Source organism: Sarcophilus harrisii, chromosome 3 (assembly GCF_902635505.1).
Source record: "Sarcophilus harrisii chromosome 3, mSarHar1.11, whole genome shotgun sequence".
In the NCBI taxonomy this organism is placed as follows: domain Eukaryota; kingdom Metazoa; phylum Chordata; class Mammalia; order Dasyuromorphia; family Dasyuridae; genus Sarcophilus; species Sarcophilus harrisii.
The window spans coordinates 518157305-518184091 of record NC_045428.1 but is presented as its reverse complement, the minus strand read 5'-3'; the positions used below and the strand labels follow the sequence as shown (position 1 = coordinate 518184091).

The 26787-nt window shown below is 34.7% G+C and overlaps 1 protein-coding gene across 3 annotated transcripts in view; it reads right to left on the bottom strand.

Annotated features, from left to right (window-relative positions):
* Positions 1–26787, bottom strand: part of LRRC63 (leucine rich repeat containing 63) — a 67117-nt gene that overhangs the window by 1686 nt on the left and 38644 nt on the right. For 2 of the 3 annotated variants that reach the window (XM_003764587.3, XM_012545296.2), the window contains one exon: positions 12753–13260. The exons of the other annotated variant lie outside the window; for it this stretch is intronic. In XM_003764587.3, the coding sequence (XP_003764635.1) occupies positions 13086–13260 (175 nt within the window). In that variant the 3' untranslated portion in view covers positions 12753–13085. Of the gene's footprint in view, positions 1–12752; positions 13261–26787 lie in introns of those variants that run through there. 3 annotated transcript variants of the gene reach the window in all.

Below are 26787 nucleotides of genomic sequence, written 5' to 3'. Positions count from 1 at the left end.
AGACCTGCGTTCAAATCCAGCCTCAGATACTTACTAACTGAACAAGACACTTAACCCTTTTTGCCTTGATTTTCTTATGTATAGAATGAGCTGGAGAAAGAAATGGCAAACCCCTCCATTATCTTTGCCAATGAAACTCTAATTAGAGTCACAAAGAGTCAGACATGATTGTAAATCATGAGAATTTCACTTTTTTCCTTTTTTGAATTATTCAGTTTAACTTCCTTTTAGTGATTTCCTCTACACTCTTGTACTTATTGTGTATATTCTCTTGGTTCTAATTATTCTGCTCCTCGTTAATACATAGAGTCTTTTCATATTTCTTTAAAATCTCAAATTTATTTTTATAACAGAATAATATTTATTCCATTACATTTAAAGACCATGACTTAGTCATTTCTTCAGTCAATGACCACTTATTTTGTTTCCAGTTCTTTTTTACCACAAAGGATGCTGCTGTGAATATTTTGGTATGTGCTGGACCTTTGCTTCTGTCTGACATTTTTAGTCTTTTGTAGTACCTTTGGCTTATGTAGCCATGGTAGAGAATGATGGGGGGGGGGATATATAGGACTACACTAAGTTTGGAAACCACTGCTCTCAGTTATGAAACATTTTCAGTGCACAGGGCCCCAGAGTGGGGAAGTGCTAAGTATAATGAGGTCAGATATGAAGTCAAGATAACACACACCCCAGGAGCATTTATTGAGTAACTGAGGTTAAGGAGTTCTAGATCAGTCACTTTTCCCCATTCCCAGGGTATGGGCAGTCCTTTAGTAAATCATATTCCACTTATTTACAGCTAATACTTCTAGAATAAGTCTCAGTAAAATTCAAAGGAGGCAATTTTCCTCAAATAGTAAAAAGGTCAGGGTAAGGGGAAGAAATCATATCCTATAAGCACAAATAGTAAACAAATACAATTTTTAAAGTCAGCCTTGGTCCTTTGGATAGAGGATGAGACTTGAGTTCAAATCCTGTTTTAGACACTTACTTGGACCTTGGATAGGTGACTTCATTTCTCTCAACTTCAGTTTTCTCTTCTGTAAAATGGAGGAGAAGTAGTACATCTCCTACTTCACAGAAATGTTGTGAGGATGAGATAATACTTTTAAAGCATTTTGCAAAAATGTAAAGCCCTATTTAAGTGTGCCAATGAGTAGTAGTAGTCTTTAGTAGTCTTCCCCTTTCTCTTCTCAGAGCTTTATGTAGCCCTACTCCCAGGTTTTTAGACATACTGAGAAGATAGAGGAAGATAGGACTCCTGACTGAATAAGAGTCTTTGAGAGAAGGGGAGAAAGAGGGAGAGACTGAACAAGAGAAGAAGGCACATCCTTTGGATGGCAAATGGGAGATTCCTTTAAAACTTAAGGCATATAGGAAAAAAGTGATATTCCAATATGCCCCTCAATTTTGAGTGCTTACAACCCCAGAGACTGCTAAAAGTGAACTCATAGGGTGAGACTGTTCTCTCTCCAAATAAGCTGAGATTTCATCTCACTTTTAAATCTCAGAGACCCACAAAACTCTTGTGCATTCTATTTCCTAAACCTATCTGTAAGACTTCCCTGATTACTGCTTAATATCTACTTTGATAAATATGTTTATATGATTGTGAAAGTATATGGTGGTATTCTTCCTTTTGTTTTTTCCTTGCATTTTTGCTTTTCTTCGCAGGTTATTTTTACCTTTATAAATCCATTTTTTCTTGTGCAACAAGAGAACTGTATAAATATGTATACATATATTGTATCTAAAATATACTTTAACATATTTAACATGTATGGGACTACCTGCCATCTAGGGGATGGTGGGGTGGAGGGAAGAAAGGGAAAAGTTGGAACAGAAGTGTTTGCAAAAGTCAATGTTGAAAAATTAACCATGCATATGTTCTGTCAATAAAAAGCTATAATAATAATTTTTTAAAAAGAAAGTATGTAATGGTAGGAAAAATTAAGTTGGCCAAGAATAAATCATTTGTTACTATGCAGGTCGATACTCTATCTTTAAAACCCCAAGTATCTAAGGAAATAGCTTTTATCTTAAATTCCAGAAAGAATCGTATCCCCTATAAGTCAAATATTTGATTATAATAGATATAATTTCAAAGCCAGTCTCTCTCTCTCTCTCTCTCTCTCTCTCTCTCTCTCACACACACACACACACACACACACACATACACACACACACAAAGGTAGAACTCCAGTTAAAGACATGGAATGGAGCATCTTAATATTTATCTTGATACAGAGACAGGCTTGAAGGAGAAGAGAAGAGAACTAGTAGGAATAGGGTTGCTTTAAAAAAGATTAAATAAAACTAGATGAAAAGATAGGGAACTGTATTTTAAGAAGAAAATCCTAATTTGGAAAAAAAAAATCAGAGACTATAGGGAGAAAAGTACAAGCCTAATTCTCATAACTTTGATTATGAATGGATTGAGTTATCCAATAAAACAATAAAGAATGACAAATTGGGTAAGAAAATAAAATACCACAACTGTTGCTTACTAAAAACATGTTGAAAAAACAAAGAAATTTACAGAATAAAAAATGAATAGGTAGAAGGCAGAAAAATGTACCATATATCAGCAAAATATAAAAAAAAACAGGTGTTCTAATCACTATCAGACAAAGCAAAAATAAACAGTGAAAATATATCCTAGATCAGGATCATGACTCCTTTTTGCTCAAGAAATTTTTATGCAACTCCAGATATATAGGTATATAAAAATATAAAAAATTAAATTATTAAACATAAACCATAAATTTATTTTGAAAGTTTTTTGTGATACATATAATTTTATGATTTACTATAGACAAAGCAAGTTGCATACTAATGAGATGAATGTACTTATTTACTTTAAAGAATTCTTGTGAGAATATTTGATGTCTTTTACTGTTGCCAAATTTGGAATTTTCGCAGATAAGATTATGAGGACACAGATTTTTTGGGAGCCATTCAAATCACTCCAGGGAGGTAATCACCTACTTTTAGAAGAAAAACCTTTGAGAAGTAGTCTGCTGATCTAAGAAAGAATAAAAAGATTCAAGGTTTATTTCCAGTTTTGCTTTTGGCTAATGGTATGAACTTAAGCTCTTATAACCTTGGTTTCCTTGTCTGTTTAACATGTGGGTGAACCTAGATGACCTCTAAAGATCCTTTGAACTTGAAATTTTGTTCTAAGAACAGCATTGGGTGTTTATGAAGCAAATATTCTCATGTTTCTTCTCTGACTTGTTTCTATACCAACTCAGCAAGTAAATAATACTGTGTTTGTCTTTTTTGCCTTTTCCATATAATATATTATTCCCCTTTATTCCCCTTTTAATACTAAGTGTCTGTGCTCCCATATGTTCTGTCCTGGTGGGAGGAGAGGCTATGGATCTTCTAGCTGTGATGACAAATACAGCTGAGAGAAAGGATGCACTTATAATTTGAATGCAAGGACAATTTCAGGTTTTTTGAGTATTGCCAAGAGAGAGGCTGTAGATCAATTTGTGATTATTTCTTGGTATGTTGCCATAAGAAAGAGAAAATGAAATTGGAAAAGTCCATTTAGGCTGCCCACTCTCCCAAGAGGATGGAAAAAAAATGTCCTGGGCAGAATGCTGTCATAAGACCAGCTATCCTTTTGCTTTCTGGACCAAGAGAATTGTTTCTTTAGCTGAGGTTAAGAGGAAATTCTGTGCCTAAGCAAAGTATTCTCCAATTAGAAGGTGGGTGCATTATGGAGACTTCTATTTCTCTCTGAGTCTGGACCCAATCCCTTTTGAAGACAGGAGATTATTGATCTGCTTTGTGGAGCCAATTTTTACATTACTATAAATTGCACAGACAGTTCTTACATTTTAGTAACTTGTCCCCAAATTAAAAGCACAAGGACAAAGTTAAAATGATGAAGGGTTCTGAGTACTTTACTCTACTCCACTTTGGAGTAATAGAGAATATATATTATACAAGAGATATGTGAAACCAAACTCACAGAAAAATCATGTTACAAAATCAGGGTGAATTCTGCTATCAATAATTGAAACACATTATAAGATGACTATGATAATTAACATTTACAAAATACTTTTAAACCTATATTTCCACTGGCACAGACTTATATAACATGCCTGTGAGGTAGAGAGGTCAACCAGTAATTATTAGCTCCTTTTTACAGATGAGGAAATTAATAATGTTTTAGAGAGTTTAAGTAACTTGTCCAAGATTGCACAACTCACAAATATTAAAACAAGCACATGAGCCACAAGGTCTTCTGATTCCATGTCTTGTGATCTTTCAGGCAGGATAAACCACTGGTCTCAGAACTTTTCTCTTCTATTTTATAAATAAAATGACACCCAAAAGAACATATTAATTAAATGAAATGAAGTCTTAATGTTGAGAAAATCTTATTATATATAATAAATATTCTTTTCTTACCACAAGATCAAACATCCAGACATGTCATCAGGGTTATTGAGAGTAATTAGCATTACTTAATGATGCTGGTGACCTTTACTATATATTAAAGTATTTTAAAGTTGTTCACAACAGATCCAGAATATTGCAAGGACTATATATATTCTTATTTATAAGTTACCTCTGATTGCACCAATTCAAGGCTTAATAATAATTCAGAAATGGTGATATTGGAATCCTTCCACTATCCTTCCAGTTTTCTGGGCATAGAAAGTATTGTGCTGATGTTTGAAAGAAAGAACTCTGTTGGGCAGCAGCTCTTGAGAGCTGTGACAGGAAAATTCACACAATGGGTAGATAGAATGTAGAACTTATCAGTGACGTCTAGTGAAAAGATCACTGGTCTAAGAGTCAAAGGACTTGTTTTTGAGTTCCAAGTTTGTCAGTGCATTGACATGAGCAAGAAAGAGCATCAAAGTAATGGTAAAGCTAGAACATCGAGATAATGACAATGCTAAAGCATCAAAGTAATGGCAGAGCTAGAGCATTGAGGTAATGGCAGAGCTAGAGCATCGAAGTAATGGCAGAGCTAGAGCATCGAGGTAATGGCAGAACTAGAGCATCAAGGTAATGGCAACCAATGGCCAAGAAGCCCCCAGATGTGATCACAGAGAATAAGGCACAACTGAAATGATGGAACAACAAGGACACGGGAAACTTATTGTATCTTTTGGTACTTCTGGTTCCTACATATAAAAGGAAGCAGTTGGAATCGGTGATAATTCCAATTTTAATATTCTATGTTTCCAACATGCAGCAGACTCCTAAATCAATTAAGGGCAACTAACATAGTATCACATCTTTTTCAAAAGAATTCTTATTTTGTTAGTGTAGAGAGTCAGACCTAATAAGCCCCATTACTACCTTTCTTAAACTGAATGATTTAAGAATGGCAGTTGAAACTGTGTGATACTTAGCACTCTCTTTTCTCTTTTCCCTTTTTAAATATTCATATCATCACCCCCTTTCTCTTCTCCCAGTTTCCTTTTTAAGAATACATTTCTTTTTTCTTCAGTAGTATTTTATTTTTTCAAACACATGCAAAGATAGTTTTTAACATTCACCTTTGCAAAACCTTGTGTTCCAAATTATTCTCCCTCCATTCACCCTTTCCCCCATCTCCAAAACAACAAGCAATCTGATAAACCTTAAATATGTACAATTCTTCTAAACATATTTCTATATTCATCATGTTGCCCAAGAAAAATCAGATCAGAAGGGAAAAAGCCATGAAAAAGAAAACAAAAACAAGTAGCAAATAAACATACAGTAATAACAACAAAGGTGAAAATACTATGCTGTGGTCAACATTGAGTTTCCATAGTTTTCTCCGTAGATGCAGATGGCACTTTCCATCCCGTTTTTTGGAATTGTCTTGAATCGCCTCATTGTTGAAAAAAAGTCAAGATCATCACATAATCTTGTTACAGTATACAATGTTGAGAATATATTTCTATACCAAAAAAGTGTGTCCTAATCACCTTTGACTAGTCCAGATAGAGGTGAATTTTTAAGTGAAGTCTGGACCTCATTCAAATAAACTTCTGCTTTCACACTCTGATTTTATGAGATCATAAATTCCCTCCCTTCTCATTCCTCTTTTCTTCCTTGGTGTATCTTTTCCCCTCTCTCTTTCCTTTCTTCTTTTAAGATCATTGAAATATGACAAAAATCACTTTCAAATCCTCCATTTTATTTGATTCCCTCAATGGCTGTGATAACATGGTTCTTAAGGGATATTTGATATATTTTAATATATTTAACATATTGAACTGCTTGCCATCTAGTGGAGGAGTGGGGGTAAGAAGTGGGGATAATTTGGAACAGAAAGCTTTGCAAGGGTTAATGTTGAAAAATTACCCATGAATATATTTTGTAAATAAAAAAAACTTTAATTAAAAAAAGTAAATAAAAAAAGGATTGTTTGTATCATCTCTTTCCTGATTGCTTTCAAATGTAACTTTCATATTTCTCTTTACTTTTGAGTTTGTATTTCAAAGTTTCTACTTAGTTCTACTCTTTTCATTAGGAATTTCTGGAATTCTTCTATTTAATTAAAATTTCATTTTCTCTATGCAGGATTTTCTGAATAAATCATTCATGATTGTAAGTCTATATTATTTGCTTTTCAGACTATCATTTTTCATGTTCTTTATTTCTTTATGGCTAATAACTGCTAAATCAATTTTTTTCATTAAAAAACTTTCCCCCAATTACATGTAAAATTTTTTTAATTAAAAAAAAATTGAGTTCCAGATTCTTTCCTTCTCCTCCCCCCTCCTTGAAAAGGCAAGCAATTTGACATAGATCATACACATTTGGTCATATAAAACAGTTTCATGTTAATCACATCACAAATGAAAACAATGACTAAAAAACCCAAAAATAATTTCCATTCATACCCCATCAGTTCTTTTTTTAGAGGTGGATAGCATTTTTCATCATAAGTTCTTCGGAACTGTTTTAGATAACTGTAATCCTGAGAACAGCTAATCATTCACAGCTGATCATCTTACAATATTGCTGTTACTATGTATAATGTTATCCTGGCTCTGCTCATTTCAGCTTACAATTAGTACATATAAGTCTTCTCAGGTTTTTTTGAAAGCATTCTTCTCATCATGTCAGACTACTATAGTTTTACATCACAATCATATACATAGATGTCTTTTTCCTTTTTCTTTGATCTCTTTGGGTTAAAGACCTACAAGTAGGTGGTATTATAATTTTGGAGCCCTTTGGGTATAGTTCTAATTTGCTCTCCAGAATGATTGAATCAGCTCACAATTACACTAATCATCAATGTCCCTATTTTTCCACATCCCTTCCAACATCTGTCATTTTCATTTTCTGTCATATTAGCCAATCTGATAGGTGTGAGGTTGTACTATACCAGAGTCAGCTCCAGTGAAAACCGAGAGTGTGAATCTGAAATGAATATCCAAGGTTGGGGGAAGATATGCTTTGCAATCTCCATTTATTAATCTGAGAGCCAGGGTTTATATGCTCTTTAAGCTAATGTTACATTAACACTAGCTACCTCCAGGTGATATCATATACATTTCAGGGTTAATGTATAAACCATATTTTGACATTTCAATATCCACCTTAACTATTAATACCAAGGTACTTATCAAAATAGAATTGTAACTAGAATAATTGTATTTATCAATACCAACAGAATTATAAATAGTTGTAATGTTTATCAATACCAAAGTATTTATTGAAACAGTTGTAAATAGCAGAAATTATCATAACAATGCATTTATCAAGACAGAATCATAAATAGCATAATTGTGATGCCTTGTTCCTGTCATATGTATTATTCATCAAAATTATCCTAAATTTGTCTAGAAAATGTCTTTCATTCATTGTTAGGGAGATGGTGAACCAATGCTTTGAATTGATTAGCCCTTACAGAGAACAGGTCTCAAATAATACCTGGACCAGACTCTTTCCTGTACATGGACTTATTCAATACTGGCCCTCTATAGTACCTGAGAGTTGTTTTAATTTGCATTTCTTTAATCAATAATGATTTAGAGCATCTGTTCATATGACCATAGCAAAACTGCTAAATCTTTTGTACACATGAATCCACAAAGTGGATGAAAAGTTTATATTGCTCAATTATGACAAGAGTTGCACTTGTGGACCACAGAATTTATTCTTTGGCATATCTGTCATGGACAGATAAAGAAAATAGACAATAAGTTTGGCTCAAAATTCAAGATATTTAAGTTTGGCTCAGAATTCAAGATATTTAAACTCTAGTTTTCCTTACTCCAAGTCCCAAATTTATCCACTCTGCTACAAAGTTACTTCTGTATAGCCCACAAAACATCTTAAATCTCAGTTGATGTCAAAGTGACTTATGATTGCATAACCTTCCATAAGAAGCCTCTAGCCACACCATAAAGTAATCTCTTCTTATTTGGACAAGTAACAGAATTTCTTTTTTTTTTTTTAGCTTTTAGAAAGTATATATAATAAATAGATATAGAAAATTTAGTTGTTACAAAAAAAATTTTCCAAACTGGGATTGCTCTCTCACTTTACACATGTACAAAGTGCCTAAGGAAAGCTAAGGTGCTCAAGTCTGTAACAATAATGGTAGTGAAGGACAGAGAGAAGACATTAGGACAAAGGTTTCATTCATTCTGATGACTAGAAATTCTTTTCTCCCATGGTAGTAGCCTTATGAAGTTCTTAAATGTAGTTCTCTGATGGACTTAGTGAAATACAAACCATATCCAGTACTTGCTGTTGCCGGTATAGATGTCATCCTCATATTTTTTTTCCCTTTAAGATTTTTTCAATCCGTAAAAAAATATTAAGTCCTGAATTCTCTCCCTCCCTCTAGTAACAGACTTTATTATATTTTCTGTCTATTGTAGATTTTTATCATTTTATGTACTAGGTTCATCTTTTATAAAGTAAAAATTCAATCTCGCTCAAATTGCATTTATACTTTGTAAAGGGTGATCTTTTAAATGAGTGAATCATTTTACATCTCATAGAGTGTAAAATTTTAATTGTTTATGTAGAATGTAAAGAGATTCTGAGTAGCTTATTTTCATATGAAAAGCCAGGTAAGCTACTGAGCTAACAATAAACATAGTAAAGACTTTGAACATGACCACAAGGCATTAATTGATCCTGTTAACTATTTGTATGAACTATCATACTCATTTGTATGAACCAACTCAAGATAAAAAATTGGGGAACCCTATATCCTAGAGCTGTTTGGTAATTATTGAAGAACTGGCCATTGACTTGGTATGACCTAGCCTAATGAGATGAAGATTTTGGAAGTGAACTGTAGTGTCACCATAAAATAAGGTGAGGGTTTTTACCAAGAGGACTCAGTCCTACACCTGGAAGAATTTTCAAAAGTAAAAAGACCAAGCTTAAATGGTGCATTAGTTTGCTGGGAGTACCTTACTTGGGAGATGGAAGGATTCATAACTGAGGCCCTAAAGTGAAATTGGTTCCATTTTATAATTCTGATTCGTAATGTGGTTTTAATTTGCCATGGAAACTAACTGGTGCTCTCACTCCTCTTCCAAAGCCTTGGTTTTCTCTATGTAACTTAATAGATCATCCCCTTAACCTGTTTCTTGATGTAAAGGCTTGATGAGATGGCACAGAATATTGGCTAGGCTTTTGCTTACCCTTCTCTGGAAGATAAGTTTCCCTTTCTGAGATGCCGAAGATCAGAATACTGAGTAGGTTTTTGCTTACCATGTGCTGGGAGAAAAGCCCTTACCACTTGCAGATAAATGGAGAAATGCTCTTGAAAATATTTATAAAAACATGAAATCTTTGTCAGTGGAGCAATCTGCCATTGCTTTGAGTGTACATGTACATGCAGTTATCCCCTACTATCAGCTAATGCTTTGGAGATTAGGCCTTTTATCCCACTGGGGTTGCCTAATTCTCTGAGTAGAACCTTTCTGAAATACTCTGACTCCCTTCCCCCAAGTTATTTGCCTTCTTTCTCCTTCTCTATTCCATTCTATGAGTTTTGTTGCTTCTGGACCTTGCTCACATCCACCAGTGGCCTCTGCTAGTAGTGTATATATGCCAATAAAGCTTCTTTGGAGCCATTATTTTCTTCAAAATCCTACTGAACCTGAGTGGGGAATAGGTTAAGCCTGGACCATTAGGACCTCCCTTTAGCTCGAGAGTTGATCAAAGCTGAGACTATACCTCCTGGCAGTTGCATTTTTTGTGGACAAGCTGAAATAGGCAGCCATGGGGTCATCTTCGTTGTTCTCCAGAGAAAACAGGGGCTGAATCATTGAATTTCTTCTTTTAGATCTTTCCTCCTACATCCATAATCTCTAGCCTGGACTGGAGCTAGGATTGTTGGCAGCCATACCTCCATGTATGGTACCTCTGACCTTCACCAAAAAGTTTGAACCTGAAGCCTCATTTATAGGAAAACTCTTTTTTCCCCATACTTCCTGACTTATATAGTCCATCTTAAAGTCCCTATGTCCTAAACAGAACTCATTTCTCTCCTAAAACCGCCCCCCATGATTGTAGAGAGTATTTTCCCAGTCACTCAGGCTCACAAAGAATTATTCATTATCTGGATTCCTCATTATTTCTTCCCCTCTCCGCTGAGTCCCTCTTCCCATCTCCAATCTGTCAAGACCTGTCAATTTCCCTTTTGTAATGTCTCAAATATATTCCCTTCTTTCTTCTGACACTTCCACCACTCTAGTGCAGGCCCTAATCACCTCACTCCTGGATTATTGCAATCGGCTGCTGGTAGAACTGTATTCAAGTCTCTCCCCACTCCAATCCCGCCTCCATTCAGCCACTAAATTTTCCTAAAACCAGGACTGATCCTTTTACTTTCCTACTGAATAAAGTCTCAAACTGCCTCCAGGAGCATTACCTCCCATTTATTATATGAATATATATATATATGCACACATTTGTTTGCATATTTTCTTCCCCATTTGATTGTGAGCTCCTCGAGGACAGAGATTGTCTTCCCTCTCTTTTTGCATCCCAATGTTTAGTAGAGTGTCTAGCACATAGATGTCTAATGTTTATTGATTGGTAGTAGGACTTTTCTCAGTCATACCCTCACTGGCAGGACTTTCTGCCTTTAACAAAGAGAGCAAAGGCCTAAACGTTGTGCTTTAACAGTAAGGAAATCCCCTCCTATAGTGTTCTTTGGAAGCATGAGCTGTTGACCAAGGCTAGTACCAAGACTACTGGATGTGATGCTTGTGCCACAGTGGAAATCAACATAGGCTCCCAGGGAGCAGAACAGAGAAGGCTTCTGCTAGGCTTAGGGACAGAGGTCCCAGCTCTTTCTGAAAGAACAGAACAATATCCCACCCAAAAACTACAGCCAAGTGTGGACCCATAGAAGATAAGACCATACCACAAGGAGTAGAATCCGATTTCTATAGATGACCTTTTATTTTGTCTGTCATAGAACAAATCCTCTATACCACTTCCTGATTATCTGCTCCCTCCTTCCTCTAGCTCCCCAGTATTGTCTTTCCCATTAGAATTAAGTTCTTTTAGTGAGAGTATGGCTTTGCTGTATTTTTGTCCTTAGCAATTAGCACTTAATAAATGGTCTGTTTATCTATCTATCACCTATCTCTATCCATCTATTCATCCATCCCTCTCTCTCATCTCTGTCTCTGTTTCTGTCTTTGTCTGTCTCTCTGTTTCTCTCCGTCTCTCTCAGTCTCTCTCTCTCTCTCTCTTTCTCTGTCTCTGTCTCTCTGTCTCTCTCTCTCTTGCTTGTAATTGTTAGGAGTGGGCTTCTGGCAAGTCTAGGATGGAGGTAAAGAGGAGAAGAGGAAGAGTGAAAAGAACTTACCACAGTTGATTGATTCCTTTTAAAAAATATATTATTTTTGCTAACTAGGCACTAAATTCTCTTGTTTTTAGTTCTGAATGACATTAAGTGATATGAATGGCATCCAAATTGGGGACCTTAAGACAGAACTCATGTTGACCCACCTTAGTTGCAATTTTGATTCCATGGCATAATAAATCTTTCAGTTTTATATTATATCAAAACACTTTTTAGGGGTCCCATAGCCAGTACCCATTAGATGCAGGATTAGAATCTAGATTTTCTTGAAATCCCTTACATTGAATTCCCATACCAATGAAACCATGGGTCTAGTCCTTATATTTATTCTTATCAAAATACTATCTTATAGTATATAATATAGCAAAGAATAAATCTTGATTAATGACATTTATCTAGAATATCAATATATGTATAGATGTCACTAATATATATAAAGGAATATTAATACATAATAGAAAGCATAACTAAAAGAACACCACACATACTAATTATAACTATGTAAATAGAAAAAATGCATATACATTATCCAGAAATACAAAAATAAAGTAACAGAATGGGAGGAAAAAAGCTTTATGGACCTATTATTGTTATATTGTTATATATTGGAATATATTGTTAAGCATAAAGAACTGTAAATATACTTTTGGTTTTATCCTTTGCCATTTGCTATATGCATATACATGTATTTTTTTAAAAAATAAAAACAAAAAAAAAGCTAAACAAAATTTATTAAGTAGATAGATGGTACTGGATAGACCCATGTTTTAGACATTAATACTATAATATTAGTTAAAAATGATGAGATCACAGATTCAGATGCCTGAATCTATAATGAGCACAAATAAATAAACTATAATGAGCATAAATCACGTTTCATTTTCACATACTTTTTTCTTAACTTAGAAGCAGGTTATAGGTAAAATGGTTAATTGCAGAAAAATGTTTATTGTAGAGATTATAATACATTTTTATTATGTAGAACACATAATGAAAAAAAAATTTGTCCTTGACTTCATGTTTTCCAGTAGCCCCTTACAGATTCTTCTTTGAGAAAAAGCCAGTCATTGCTATTAGTAATACATTTGTGAAAAACTCCTGGATTACACAGAAGATTCAGGTTAAGAGGTCTGTGTTTTGTATTATAGCAACTTCACCAAAGTTAGATTCTCTAAGAGATGTTAATAGAACTTGTAGATTGCAAAATTTCCTGATTTGGCGGTAGAACTACAGTTTTCTTAATGAAGCCATGACTTTAATATCATCTGGTCAAAAGAGTCAAGACATTTGGATCACTTTCTGCATGCATAAAACATTTTGAAGAGCAGACTTTAAGCAAGATGGGAATAAGTGAATTATTAAAAACATCGAAGGGTCGAATGAGACGAAGTCCTTTACCATACAAAGGGCCTCGGCAATATTCACACAAATTAGAGCTGAAATAGAGGGGAAAAAAATTTTATTTACTGAATGTTTACTACATAGGATGTTCTTAAGTACCATAGATAATGGTGGGTGTTGTCTTTTGTTCCCAAAGAGGACCAAAATGACATCAGTTATGTTAGAGATACAGTGTGTCCAACTATGATGATCAGACCATTATGAGCTCAGAATTCTTTCACAGTTTGGACACAAATAGTCCCTATGAACATTGAGGGTGGCTTCTCTGTGTGCATTTCACATTTCTTTTTTGAGATAATTTAATTCTGCTTTGCTCATAGAGCACAGCATCTTTTCTGATGAGAGCACACCATGCTGGAAAGTCCTGTGCCAGTATCTCCCATGTCATACAATTGATTTTAAAGTTAAGAGACCTTGAGGGTATCCTTAAATCACTTTTTTTGACCATCTTGTTGAGTGCCTACCCAGTGTGAGTTCTCCATAAAATAATCTTTTTGGCAAGCATACATTTGGTATTCCAACAATGTGGCCCTAGACAATACAAAGAAACAAAAGATATGGTCCTTGACCTCAGTGAAATAATAACAATAATAGTAATAACAAAAAGAAGTACTTGCAATTATAGACCAAAACTTGCAAAATGCTTTACAATATAGTCTCATTTGTGCCTTATAATAACCCTGGAAGGTATATACTACTACTATTATCCCCCTTTTACATCTGAGAGAACTGAGACAGACAGAGGTTAAGTGACTTGCTCAGAGTCACATAGTTAATAAATGTCTGAGGCTGGATTTGAACTCAGGTCTTCTTAATTCAAAGCCAGTGCTCTATCTACTGAGCCACCTATGTGCACGTGAATAGAAAACAGAGTTAAAATTAAGTAACAATTTAAAATAGCAATAATGAAGAAGTCATAAAGCAGCATGTGATTAATTTCTAAAGGAACGATATCCAGAATAAATATTTCACATTCAGAAAACAAAACCACTATATGACTATATTGCGTATCATAGTGATCAACTTTGACATCACCACTATTATTGCAAACTGTAATTCTATGGATTTACAACTATTAAAATTCAATTAGCATGCCAAAGATGACAAATAGACCATTGACCCTTCCTAAGGGAGATCTTGTAATGAGATGTGCAGGGACAAACAGATAGGCTTGATTTGAATGGACACCTCAAGGGGATGTGTAATAGAAAATATGGAAAGTTAAGTGGACAGAAGAGGAAAAGTGGTAGTGCTAACTAATGATGAGTCTTAAAGCATATAATTGATTAAAGATTTGATATGAATGAATTGTAATTATTATGGACTTCTAACTCAGGAAAGGCAGATGAAAATAATGAATGAGTCATCTCTCAGAAGTTTCTTACAACTCTTTGGTTCTTGATCAAAGAAGATGATTCTTGATATCTACAGAGGTCAATATGAAGTTAGATGAGTTTAGAGACATTGATACAGGTGTTAAGGCATGCATTGGTTAGGTTAGATTTGAAGATTTGACAAGATTTTAGGGGAATAAAGAAAAGAAAGGAACTCTAGGAAATTCGCACTGGAAGTAGTTTCAGGAGAAAAAATAATTGCTTTTAAGCCTATGAGTTTGTGCTTTTGCTTATCTCAATGGAAACATTAAGAGACTTTCCACATCCTGATAAGAACTCAAAAGATGCAGAACACTAACAAAATAAAGCAGAAACCAGGAATTTATGTGTTTTAGAAATTTTACCTTCTTCCTGCCTTTGAAATTTGTGGCTCTTCTCTGCTAATGTCTACAGGATGATTGGAGTCTTCACTGTCATGTATGTAATTTTATTCTTTACAAAATACATAAGTATGAGACATAGAGAATAGAATTTTCTGGCATTAAAGCTATGCACATTTCCAAAAAAATAATAATTTATAATTCAAATTTTTCATTTGTTTTCCTGTTTTTATATTATGATCATTTTCAAATATATCCTTCCTCTAGCATACCTTTTAACAAAGAACAACAACAAAAAAGAAATAAGGGGGAGGAGAAGCATTTCAGCAAAACTAACCAATATGTCAAAGGAATTTAAAAATGAAAATGATTTTCAATGCACATAACCTCCTACCTCTGCAAAAAAAGTTAGGGAAGTACATTCTCATATGTCTTTTTTTGAGGGCAAACTTAGTCAATACGCTTGGTTGGTTAAATTGGTTAAGAAAAAAAATGTTCATTAGTGGAAGATATTAAATACATAACATAAAGAAGTAACTAAGAACAGTGCCCTAGAGTTTAGTAAATCCAAGGATCATAGTCTTTGGGGTAAGAATACACTGTTAGAAAAAATTTGGGGAAAACTAGAAAATAGATTTAAAGAAATTAGGCACAAGTCAACATTTTACACCATAGATCAAAACATATATAGGATGAAACTATAAACAAATTAGAAGCAATTACTTGTCAGATTTAATATAAAAAGAAAAATTCATAAACAAGAGAGAATGAGAAAATCACAGAAGACAAAATGAACATTTTTGATTACTAATGTGGCTAAAATCAGAAAATAAGAAGGTAAATGGGGTGGGGGAAAATCTTTGCAGTAAATCTCTCCGATAAATTTTCATTTATAGAAGATATAACTGCTTCAAAGTTTTAAGAGCCACACACACCCCCCCATTGATAAATGGTTAAAGGATTAGAATAAAGAATTTTCAAAGGGAGAAATCCAAATTATTAATAATAGCTATTTGAAAAAGAAGTTATCATTCACTAGTAATCAGAAAAATACAATTAAATAAGCTTTGAGATTCTACCATATACATACCAGATTGGCAAAGTCATCAAAAAAAAAGGAAAATTACAAATTATAGGACAACTATGGGAAAATAGGTCCTCTAATACTGTTGGTAGATCTATGAACTGGTCCAAACATTGTGGAAAGCAATTTGGAAATAGGCCTCTCAAGTTATTAAACTCTGTAATGTTTAATTCAGCAATATTGCTAGTAGGTCTATACTCTAGAGAGATCAAAGAAAGGGGGGACTATTTATAGAATCTTTGTGATGCAAAGAATTGGTGACTGAGTATGTGCTCATCAATTAGGAATGACTGAACATGTTATAGTACATGAATGTGATATAATTCTATCATGCTATAAAAAGTGAGGAAGAGGATAGTTTCAGCGAAACCTGAGAAGGCTTGTATGAACTGATGCAAAATAAAGTAAAAGTAGAACCAGAAAAACAATTCATCCAACAATATGTTATAAAGAAAATCAACTTTAAAAGTCTTAAATACCTATGAATTATACAAGGACAAATTATAATTCCAGGGGATTTATGGGGAAACAGGGTGTCAGGAGATGTGTATTTGAAGTGCAGATTAAAACTTTTATTCTTTTGACATGGTCAATATAGGGATTTCTTTACTTGGATATAGCTGTTTGCTACAGGAGGTGATAGTGTTGTTTTTCTTTTTTAGTGTGAGCATGTGGGAGGAAAATGTGAGGAAGAAAAGGTAATTTAATTCAATAAACATTTGAAAATTGTCCTAGAGTGATAGAACATGAGGGGAAAGTAGAAATAAAAAAAAAATCCACTGATCATCACCTCAAAGAAATCCTTTGTGGGAAACATATAGGACTATTACTGCCAATTTTCAAAACCCCCAGATCAAAGAGAAAATTTTACAAGAAAGAAGAAAAAAAATTCAAATATATTGGAGCTACAATTAAAACTGTACAAGTTTTATCAACATCTACAATAAAAGACTGCAGATCCTGGAATCATATACCAGTGATCAAAAAAGAAAAAAGCTTGTGATCAAAAATGTCATATCTTACAAAATTATCCATTATATTGAATGAAAAAAAAAAGACATTCAGCAAACTGGCAGATTGATTTTCAGGACTTTCAACCAAACCCAAGATCAATAGAAAATAGAAAATATAAGAGCCAATATCCAAAATGAATTTCAAGGAACATGGACAAATTGTTTGTTTTTTACATGGAAACGTGTACCCTATGTTTAAGATTTGACATCAGTAATTTGAGTAGCTCAAAAAAAAATTATACAAACGAGGTGCAGAGGAAGAATAAACATAGAAACATTAGAGGGGGGAGAGAAGGCTCATTAGGAATAGATTAAATAGGCCACCATACATATATACTTTGAAGGATAAAGCATTCTCCAAAATCTATAAAGAAATAAGGGTGGAAAGGATGGGCGGGTGGTGGGGATGAAAAGGGTGAGGGAAGAAGACAAGGGAGGGATCTATGGGTGGGAAAAGATTAGTAATAGCAAATTAGAACAACATAGAATAGTTTACCTCTCAGACCTGTGGAAGAGGAAGGAATTTATGACCTATTTTCCTTTTTTTTGATGACTTTGCCAATCTGGTATGTATATGGTAGAATCTCAAACCATTCAACCAATTCTTTTGACCAAAGAAGAACTAGAGATCATTATTGATCACAAAATAGAAAATTTTGATTATGTCAAATTGAAAGGTTATTGTACAAACAAAACTAATGCAGACAAAATTAGAAGGGAAGCAATAAACTGGGAAAACATTTTTACAGTCAAAGGTTCTGATAAAGGCCTCATTTTCAAAATATATAGAGAAATGATTAATTTATAAGAAACCAAGCCATTTTCCAATTGATAAATGGTCAAAGGCTATGAACAGACAATTCTCAGACGAAGAAATTGAAACTATTTCTAGTCATATGAAAAAATGCTCCAAGTCATTAATCACAGAAATGCAAATTAAGACAACTCTGAGATAACTCTACACACCTGTCAGATTAGCTAGAATGACAGGGAAAGACAATGTGGAATGTTGGAGGGGATGTGGGAAAACTGGGACACTAATACATTGTCGGTGGAATTGTGAATACATCCAGCCATTCTGGAGAGCAATTTGGAACTATGCTCAAAAAGTTATCAAACTGTGCATACCCTTTGATCTAGCAGTATTATTATAGGGCTTATATCCCAAAGAGATTTTAAAGAAGGGAAAGTTGCACAAACAAATTCTGTATGTGCAAGAATGTTTGTTGCAGCCCTCTTTGTAGTGGCCAGAAACTGGAAACAGAGTGGATACCTATTAATTGGAGAATGGCTGAATAAATTGTGGTATATGAATATTATAGAATATTATTGTTCTGTAAGAAATGACCAGCAGGATGATTTCAGAAAGGCCCGAAGAGACTTACAGGAACTGATGCTGAATGAAATGAGCAGGACCAGGAGATCATTATATACTTCAACAACAATACTATATGATGATCAATTCTGACAGGTGCGACCCTCTTTGGTGATAAGATGAACCAAATCAGTTCCAATAGAACAGTAATGAATTGAACCAGTTACATCCAGCAAAAGAACTCTGGGAGATGACTATGAACCACTACATAGAATTCCCAGTCCCTCTATTTTTGTCCACCTGCATTTTTTATTTCCTTCATAGGCTAATTGTACACTATTTCAAAGTCCTATTCTTTTTGTACAGCAAAATAACTGTATGGACATGTATACATATATTGTATTTAACTTATGTTTTAACATGTTTAACATGTATTGGTCAACCTGTCATCTGGGGAAAGGGGAGGGGAAAGGAAGAGAAAAATTGGAACAAAAGGTTTTGCAATTGTCAATGCTGAAAAATTATCCATGCATATATCTTGTAAATAAAAAGCTATAATAAAAAAGGAAAAAATTAAAAATATATATTAGTAATAACAAGACAAGTTAAAGAGCAGAATTAAAATAGAAGAGTTAGCAAGGAAATTTAAAAAAGAAAAAATATATGCAATTATACAGCATTCAGTTTTATTGTTTTGTTCGTTCCATATACATTGCCATAGTCATTGTGTATACTGTTTACTTGCCTATCTCAGTTTCTATGTTTATTTAAATCTTCCCACATTTCTTCATATTTATTCATATTCATATTCATCATTTCTTACAATATGTTTATATAAAATTTGTTTAATCATTTCCCAATTAGTGGATATCTACTTTGCTTCCTAGAGGCAGTTAAGTGACACAATAGATAGAGTGCTAAGCCTGTAGTCAGGAAAATTTGAGTTCTAAGCTAGCCTCCAACTTACTAGTTATGTGACCCTGGATATGTCACTTAACCACTACTTCAGTTTCCTCAACTGTAAAATAGGGATAATAATAGTCCCTACCTCTCAAGGGTATTGTGAAGATCAAACAAATTAATATTTGTATAGCATTTAACACAGTGCCTGACATATAGTGCTTGCTTCCTTCCTTCATTCTTTTTCTTTGTTACTATAAAAAGTAATACCATAAAAGACTTTTTTTTCTCTCATTGGACATCTTAATGTGGATACCAGCAGTGGGATCTCTGGGACCAAAGAGTGTAAAAATTTAGTCACTTCTTAACATAAATTGGTAGGACAATTAATAACTCAACCAAACAGCATACAGTTTTATGTGTCTCTTTCCCCAGTCTTTCCAGGATTAACAACTACCATCCTTTATCATCTTTGCCATTTTGCTGTGAGAGATATAAAACATCTGTCCTCTCAATTAAGTTTAACTTGCTTGCATGTCCAGTCATTACCTCTCATGTCCCAGCCATCATGGTCATCTTTGAGAATAAAGGGCAAATAACAACAAGTAGTTTGGAGATATTATTATGACCATAAACAGGACCTTTGAATCAGGAGAGCTTCCCAGATAGTTAACAGTAACTCATTACAAGAAGTCTTCTGTTGTTGCTTAGACTGAAGTCCAAGTCAGGCACTTGCAGATCTCAGACGGGGGTGGGGTGGGATGATAGTGGAGGTAATAGGATCATACTTCGCTATGGATAATACCACTATGGGAACATTGAAAGGAAATCTCCTGCCTAAGATTTCTCTGAGAGCCTGTAATAATATAACGCTCAATATTCTATGAAAGCAACAAGAAGACCAGTTCAGATCTTTCCCCCAAAATTGAGCAAACCTGACTCTAAAAGTCTTTAGTCAAAAAGTAGACCAAACAAACAAAAGAATCCTACCATAGTAGTAATAGGGATATTCAAGACACAAACCTGAAAGAAGAGGATGGCTTTAAAAATCTGTAAGCAAAGCCCCAACAAAAAAACACATCTTAGGCATGAATAAGACTAGAATTTCTGGGAGATGTAGCAAGACTTAGAAAGGGGAAGTATGGCATGTTCTTATAAGGGAAATGGTAGTGTTAGAGGAAAAAATGGGAAGAGAAATTTAAGTTATAGAAGAAAGGACTGGAAAACAAAATAACAGCTTAAAATAAGAGGTGCAATGCCTTGTTTTGAACTCTTTGAAAATTAGAAGGGATGAAAAAGAAACAACAATGACACTGTGAGACAAGAAGAAGTATCAGAACAAAATCAGAAACTGAAAAAATAGAAGATAATGTAAGGTACCTCACAGCAAAAACAACTGACCTGGACAACAAATTGAGAAGAAAAAAAGTAAGACTCATTGGATTAACAGAAATCCATGATTAAAAGAAAAGAATCTTGGTACTATATCCAAAGAAATGTTTAAACAAAATTACTTTACTCTTAGAATCCAAGTGGAGCAGGGAGAGGATGGGGGAAAGTGAAAATAAAAAAAAATCCTGGTCACCACCTGAAAGAAATCTCAAAAGGAAAATTCCTAGGAACATTATAGCCAAAATCCAGACATTCCATATGAAAGAAAAAAAATACTGCAAGAAGCCAAGTTCCAACTCCAAGGAGTTACAATCAGAATCCGAGACAGTTCGGCAGCAACCTTTACAAAGGATTGGAGAGCCTGAAATATTATATTGCAGAAGTTGAAAACTTATGATCAAGAATAATTTAACCCGGCAAAATCGAGTGTGATCATACGAGAAAAAAAAAGACATTCAGTGAAACAGAGAGTTCTAACCATTCTTAATGAAAAAACTAAAGCTACATAGAAACTCTGAAGTTCAAACATAGGAGGGAAAAACATAAAAAAGTAAACAAACAATGATAAAGAACTAAACAACCGTAAAGTGCTAATATTTTAATATGAGATGGTTTATATATCACCTCTAAACCTTAGTATCTTAAGGGGTAACAGAAAAAATTTAATTAGACAGAGGGTCGAGAAGTAGTTCTGTTAATGATCTTCAAATGAGTGGAAAGAAAGGCAAAGGGAATATATTTTAAAGGGATGGGGGGAGGGGGGAAGGTGGAAGGTGGAAAGGAAAGGAAGAGTAGGGGAAATTATATAATCATGGTACACAAGTAGAAGTATATACAATACTTTTATATTAGTATATGTATTAGTATAAATAACTACAGGGCATTAGTATAAATAACTACTGTGGTTCCTACTAGGTTAGACATCTTCTGGTCTAGAGAGAACCTGGTAAATAAATTCCGAGGGTCCCTAATGGAAGAGATGCCTGCTAATACCCAGATAGTAAATTTAGCCTATTGTTAAAGGCAGGGTATCCTGGATAGTTGCACTCCTTGTTGGCACAAATGGGAGAGTTTGAAAAAAACTGTTGAAAGCCAAGTTGTCTTTATAACATCCAGTAGTTGTTGTCATATTCATTTAATAGATGAAGAAACTGACTTAGCAATTTGTGTAAACTCTGCTAGAATCAGGAGGCATGATAGTTTAGTGCCTGTACATGCTGCTGAAATGTCTCCTTTTTCTTTCCTATAAGAAGTAATGTTTTCTACCCCACTCCAATGTTAACAAGGCCATTTTGTATACCCTTTTCAGAAGATAGGCTCTTTCTTTGAGTTGTAATTTATCTTCATCCATCAAATGAGGGCCTATGCCATTCCAGAGTTTCTGAATTATCAGTTAAGTCTCTAAGCTATTCATTTATTACAAAAACAACAGGAAAATTATAGTTCCTAGCCCTGGAACTGTCCTGAGATAAAGGCAGAGTTAACCTAAAGTTTATTTGCTTAGCTTTGACCCATTCTATAGAGGAAAACAGATCACTTCTAGACCAAGTATATGGCTTAGGTAGGGATAGGCAAAGAAAACACAGTGAGCAGAAATTGATTGGAAATTGCAGAGGAACCCAATAAGAAACTTTAAAATTTTCTTTTTAAAATCTTTGCAGAAAACAATTTTCTGTGTCTAAAGGTCTAAAATCTTATTATATATATGCATGTGTATTGTGTGTATATATATATATATGAAAACAGACATATGGATATGCATGAATGTATATGTATATATGTATAACAAAATTTTAAGATCAAGAGTCTGCAATGTATATACAATACAAAATGGTATCACTATGTTAAAATCAGTGTGCCCAACTGTGGCTGTGGATCTTACATCCCTGGAAAGTATACTGCTAAAGTGAACTTATCCACAGCATTCAAAACTTCTCCATTTGCTATAAATAATGATTCCACATACGGATGGCAGGATGCTGACTGATGGAGCACTGTTTCTCCTTGGTGTTAATTGCTGGGCTAAAATTAGCACAAGCAGGAGAGAATGGATCCATACTTTGTGCATCTCAGCTTTGGAGGCTGAATTATGTGCACAATTATCTGCAAACAAAAAAGCATGTGCCAACACTCACTCTACTTTTTTCACTCCACCAGTGACTAGGAAAGCCTGAGAACATTGTCATTTGTCCACAGACTGAGCAAGTACATCATGAAATTGATGTACTATATTGATGAATTTCTCTAGGCAATCAATTTTTTTTTTTTTTTTTTTTTTTTTTTTTTTTTTTTTTTTTTTTTTTTTTTGCTGAGGCAACTGGGGTTAAGTAACTTGCCCAGGATCACACAGCTAGGAAATAGTGTCTTGAGACCAGATTTGAACTCAGGTCCTTCTGATTTTAGGGTTGATGCTCTATCCACTGCACCACCTAATTGCCCTTAGGCAATCAAATTTTAACAGTTTTCTTTTAAGTCCTCATGTATGACAGGAAAGGCAAACTACAAATGTATACAGACCTCTGTTTTGCTCCTGGCATTTCTCCTGGAGTTGTCAGGCAGCAAAAACCATATATTGACTGTTCTTCATCTCTTCTGAAGCTACACAATCTCTGGTACATGACCTTCTTATAGGTGAAGGAACAGCTCGTTAAGGAGGGAGCTGGCAAGAATCCTGCCAGAAATGACTAAGGGAGAGACACTCCTTTGATTGCCTATTCTCTCTGCCTTTAGAGATTGGGAGGCATCCTTGAACTCCTGGGGCATAATCTTCTCTTCCAATATAATCTGAAAAATTTCAGTCAGTTTTTGTACAAACAATGGATATCCCCACTTTGTAAATATCAGCTGGAATAGAATCAACACCAGGTGCTTTGCCACATGAAAGTAGATTAATACCCTTCAAAACCGCTTGTTTAGTTGGAGCTTCAGCTAGACAGAAATTGATTTCAACCTGAGGTAAATGATCAATGGTTTCAGCATTGACCAATGACAATGTGTTAAGAACATTATAGGAGTGTTCAGATCACCTCTCTAGGATAATATTTTTATCATTAATCAATATGCTCCATCTGCACTGAATAGTTGAGATATGGCATAGGTCTTTGACCCATAAATAGCCTTCAGTGTATTATAAAAGCACTTTGAATTGTTTCTATCAGCATAAAACTGAATTTCAACTGCTTTCTTACTGAGCCAAGAATTATAAATCTTTCTAAGTTTTGATTGTACTTTACTTTTTGAGAGAATTGAATGCTACCTTCTTAGAGAAGGTTCATCTATCTTGCTGGTACACCCTGTGGAGTTCTCATTTTTCATTTATCAGCTTCTGAATTTCACCATCATTTTCATCAAACCAGTCTTGATGTTTGTGAATGGTCTGACTCAGATGAGCAAATGCAGTGCTGTACACCGAATCTCTCAAAGCTGCCAATTACCTTTCTGCTCCATTGTTGCCAAATGTGTTTTGGCTCAACTTTTCCTCCAAGTTAGCATCAAATTGTTCCCTCTCAGAGAAGCATTCTAATCTGTTGACATTAATTCTCTGGGTAGTCTTTTTGCCTTAGAACCTTAACTTTTGTTGAATGTGAATATTCAGCTTGGAAAGGATTAGTCTATGATCAGTCCAGCATTCTGCGCCATATACTGCCTTTGTTGTTCTCATATTCTATCTGTCTCAGTCTCTTCTCTTTACAGTCACATAAGTTTATTAAATGCCAGTGTTTGCTATGAGGGTGCCTCCATTAAATGGAATATAATGTTAGTAATGAGGTCATGAGATGCACAAGTCTTTCATAGGAAGTAACCCTTGCTATTACTATTTCCAACTCCATTCCTTGGAAGAATTCCCTGCCATGTCTGGTAGTCTGAACCTACTCTAACAATAAAGTGACCAAGAATTTTTAGCTTGTATTCTTTTGGCACAATTATGATTAGGATCTCTAAATCTTTTTGCTATCATTGTAGAGTTTGTCATGGGAGCATAGGAACTGATGATGATGGCATTTCCTGAAAAGTAGCAATTACATTGTTTGGAGCCTGTCATTCACTCCTTTTGGAAACCATGTGAGTTTGCTTACTAAATTGATTGTAAAACCAATACCAGCTTCACAGCATTCCATTTTACTGTTGCCACTCCAGAAAAATGTATATCCAGCTCTGACATCACTAATCTGACATTCATCTGTCAACCTTATTTCTCTCAGGGCTGCTATTTAGAAATGATGCCTGTTGAATTCTCTAGCAACAAGAGCTGTTTGTTTTTCAGGTTTGCTGAATTTGTATTCTTTATAAGTATGTGCACATTCCATGTACTGATAGTGAGTGGAATCAACTCTGAAGAAGATTTTATATATTTAGAGTTTCAAGTGCAGGGTGGGATCCCTAGGCCTGCCATGGTAATCAGGCCAGGGTTGAGTAAGCATTTTTAGGGCACTTTTTCTAGATTTTTCCTCACAGCTGGAAGTGAGCAGAATCCTTAAAAGGCTGCTCAGACACCCAGGGGGCTGCAGAATCTTATTACTGCTTCCAGTGATAAGACCACTCTATACCTGGGCTGCTCATGTGCAGGTTTGTGACTACGGCTCCTATTGTATCCACATATTGTATCCACATCCTTGTCCACTGCTACAGGACTTTGAGATAGAAATGGTAAAATTATATGGTGATGTCTTTTGATTCAAGTGAAAATTGGATTTAAGTGAGGCAGAGTTACATGAAGTCATCAGCCTCACTCTCTTTTCCAAAGTCATCACTGTCTGGTGGCAGAAAAAAGTTAAGATGACTGGAGATGACTCCAGATGCAGTGGATGACCCTCTTTAATGTCTAACCACAGCACCTGCTTCACTTACCTTCATGATCATTGGAACAAATTGCTCTCATCTGTCTATTCCACCAGGGACAGTCTTCATATGCTTGGGGACACCCCCTAACTCACTATAGGGTTTAGACTCCTTGGTTACCATTAATCTAGTTTAGCATTTCTGCCAAATTGGTTTAATGACATGTGGCCACTGTGCATGCTACAGCTTCTTGGAGCCAGAGGTGAGAGTTAGATGGTTTAGAATTCAGGGGTCCTCGAACTACGGCCGGGCCAGATGCGGCAGCTGAGGATGTTTTGTCGCCCTCACCCAGGGCTATGAAGTTTCTTTATTTAAAGGCCCACAAAACAAAGTTTTTGTTTTTACTATAGTCCGGCCCTCTAACAGTCTGAGGGACAGTGAAATGGCCCCCTATTTAAAAAGTTTGAGGACCCCTGAACTAGATGGACATCAAAGATGGAAAGAAGTCCTGTAAAGGGCTTCACCCGAAAGTACTAGCCTTCCTTGAATACATCAACACCCCTGTTGAAAAAGACTAATCAATTAAAAAGAGTTGTATATCACTTAGCATATAAAAAGTGCTTATGAATTTTAAGAATTAAGTATTTAAGAATTTAGTTAATTAACTGATTAGAGAAAAATAAGCTTTCCTCAGAAAACTATGGATGAAAAGCTCTTTCTGGGTTTATCAGAGTGTGGTAGTGAGTTTGTGAATTCCCCTTAAAGAATAGTGGTGGCTTTTTGCATACATGTTTACTCATTACTGAATCCTTCTGAACAAAGTAGTACAGGTTTCTTTGCACAGTCTTCCAGACAGAAAAATGGTTCCTATGGATCCACTCCAATACTTTCTTCATCTTCAGGGACTCACTCAGTCAAAAGTTTTAACTGGTAATCATGCAATGTCTACCTACTATAGTTAAGTGATTTGCAGCTTACATAGGGCATGTCATTATTCATAAAACAATGGAGGAATGTAGCTAAAGGAAAGTTTCTCTCCCTACTCTTTGCATCTACATTGGTTGATTCTTTGATATCAGAAAGAAAACTCAGAGATATATTTCTCGTAAATCTTATATCAAATGTGCTGTATATTAGTCATCTGGGTCTAATAAGGTGACCTAATAGAAACACTTAGTGAAATCCAACACTTTCATTTTATAGATGAGGAAATATGAACAACCAGAAGTTAAGTAATTTGTTCAAGATCATATCAGTAACTTAGTGGAAGATCTAAATTCAAATACAAATCATCTGATTTCAAATGTAGTGCTCTTTCCATTACATGGAATATTCTGGTTTAAAACAAAATAGAAAAATAATTGT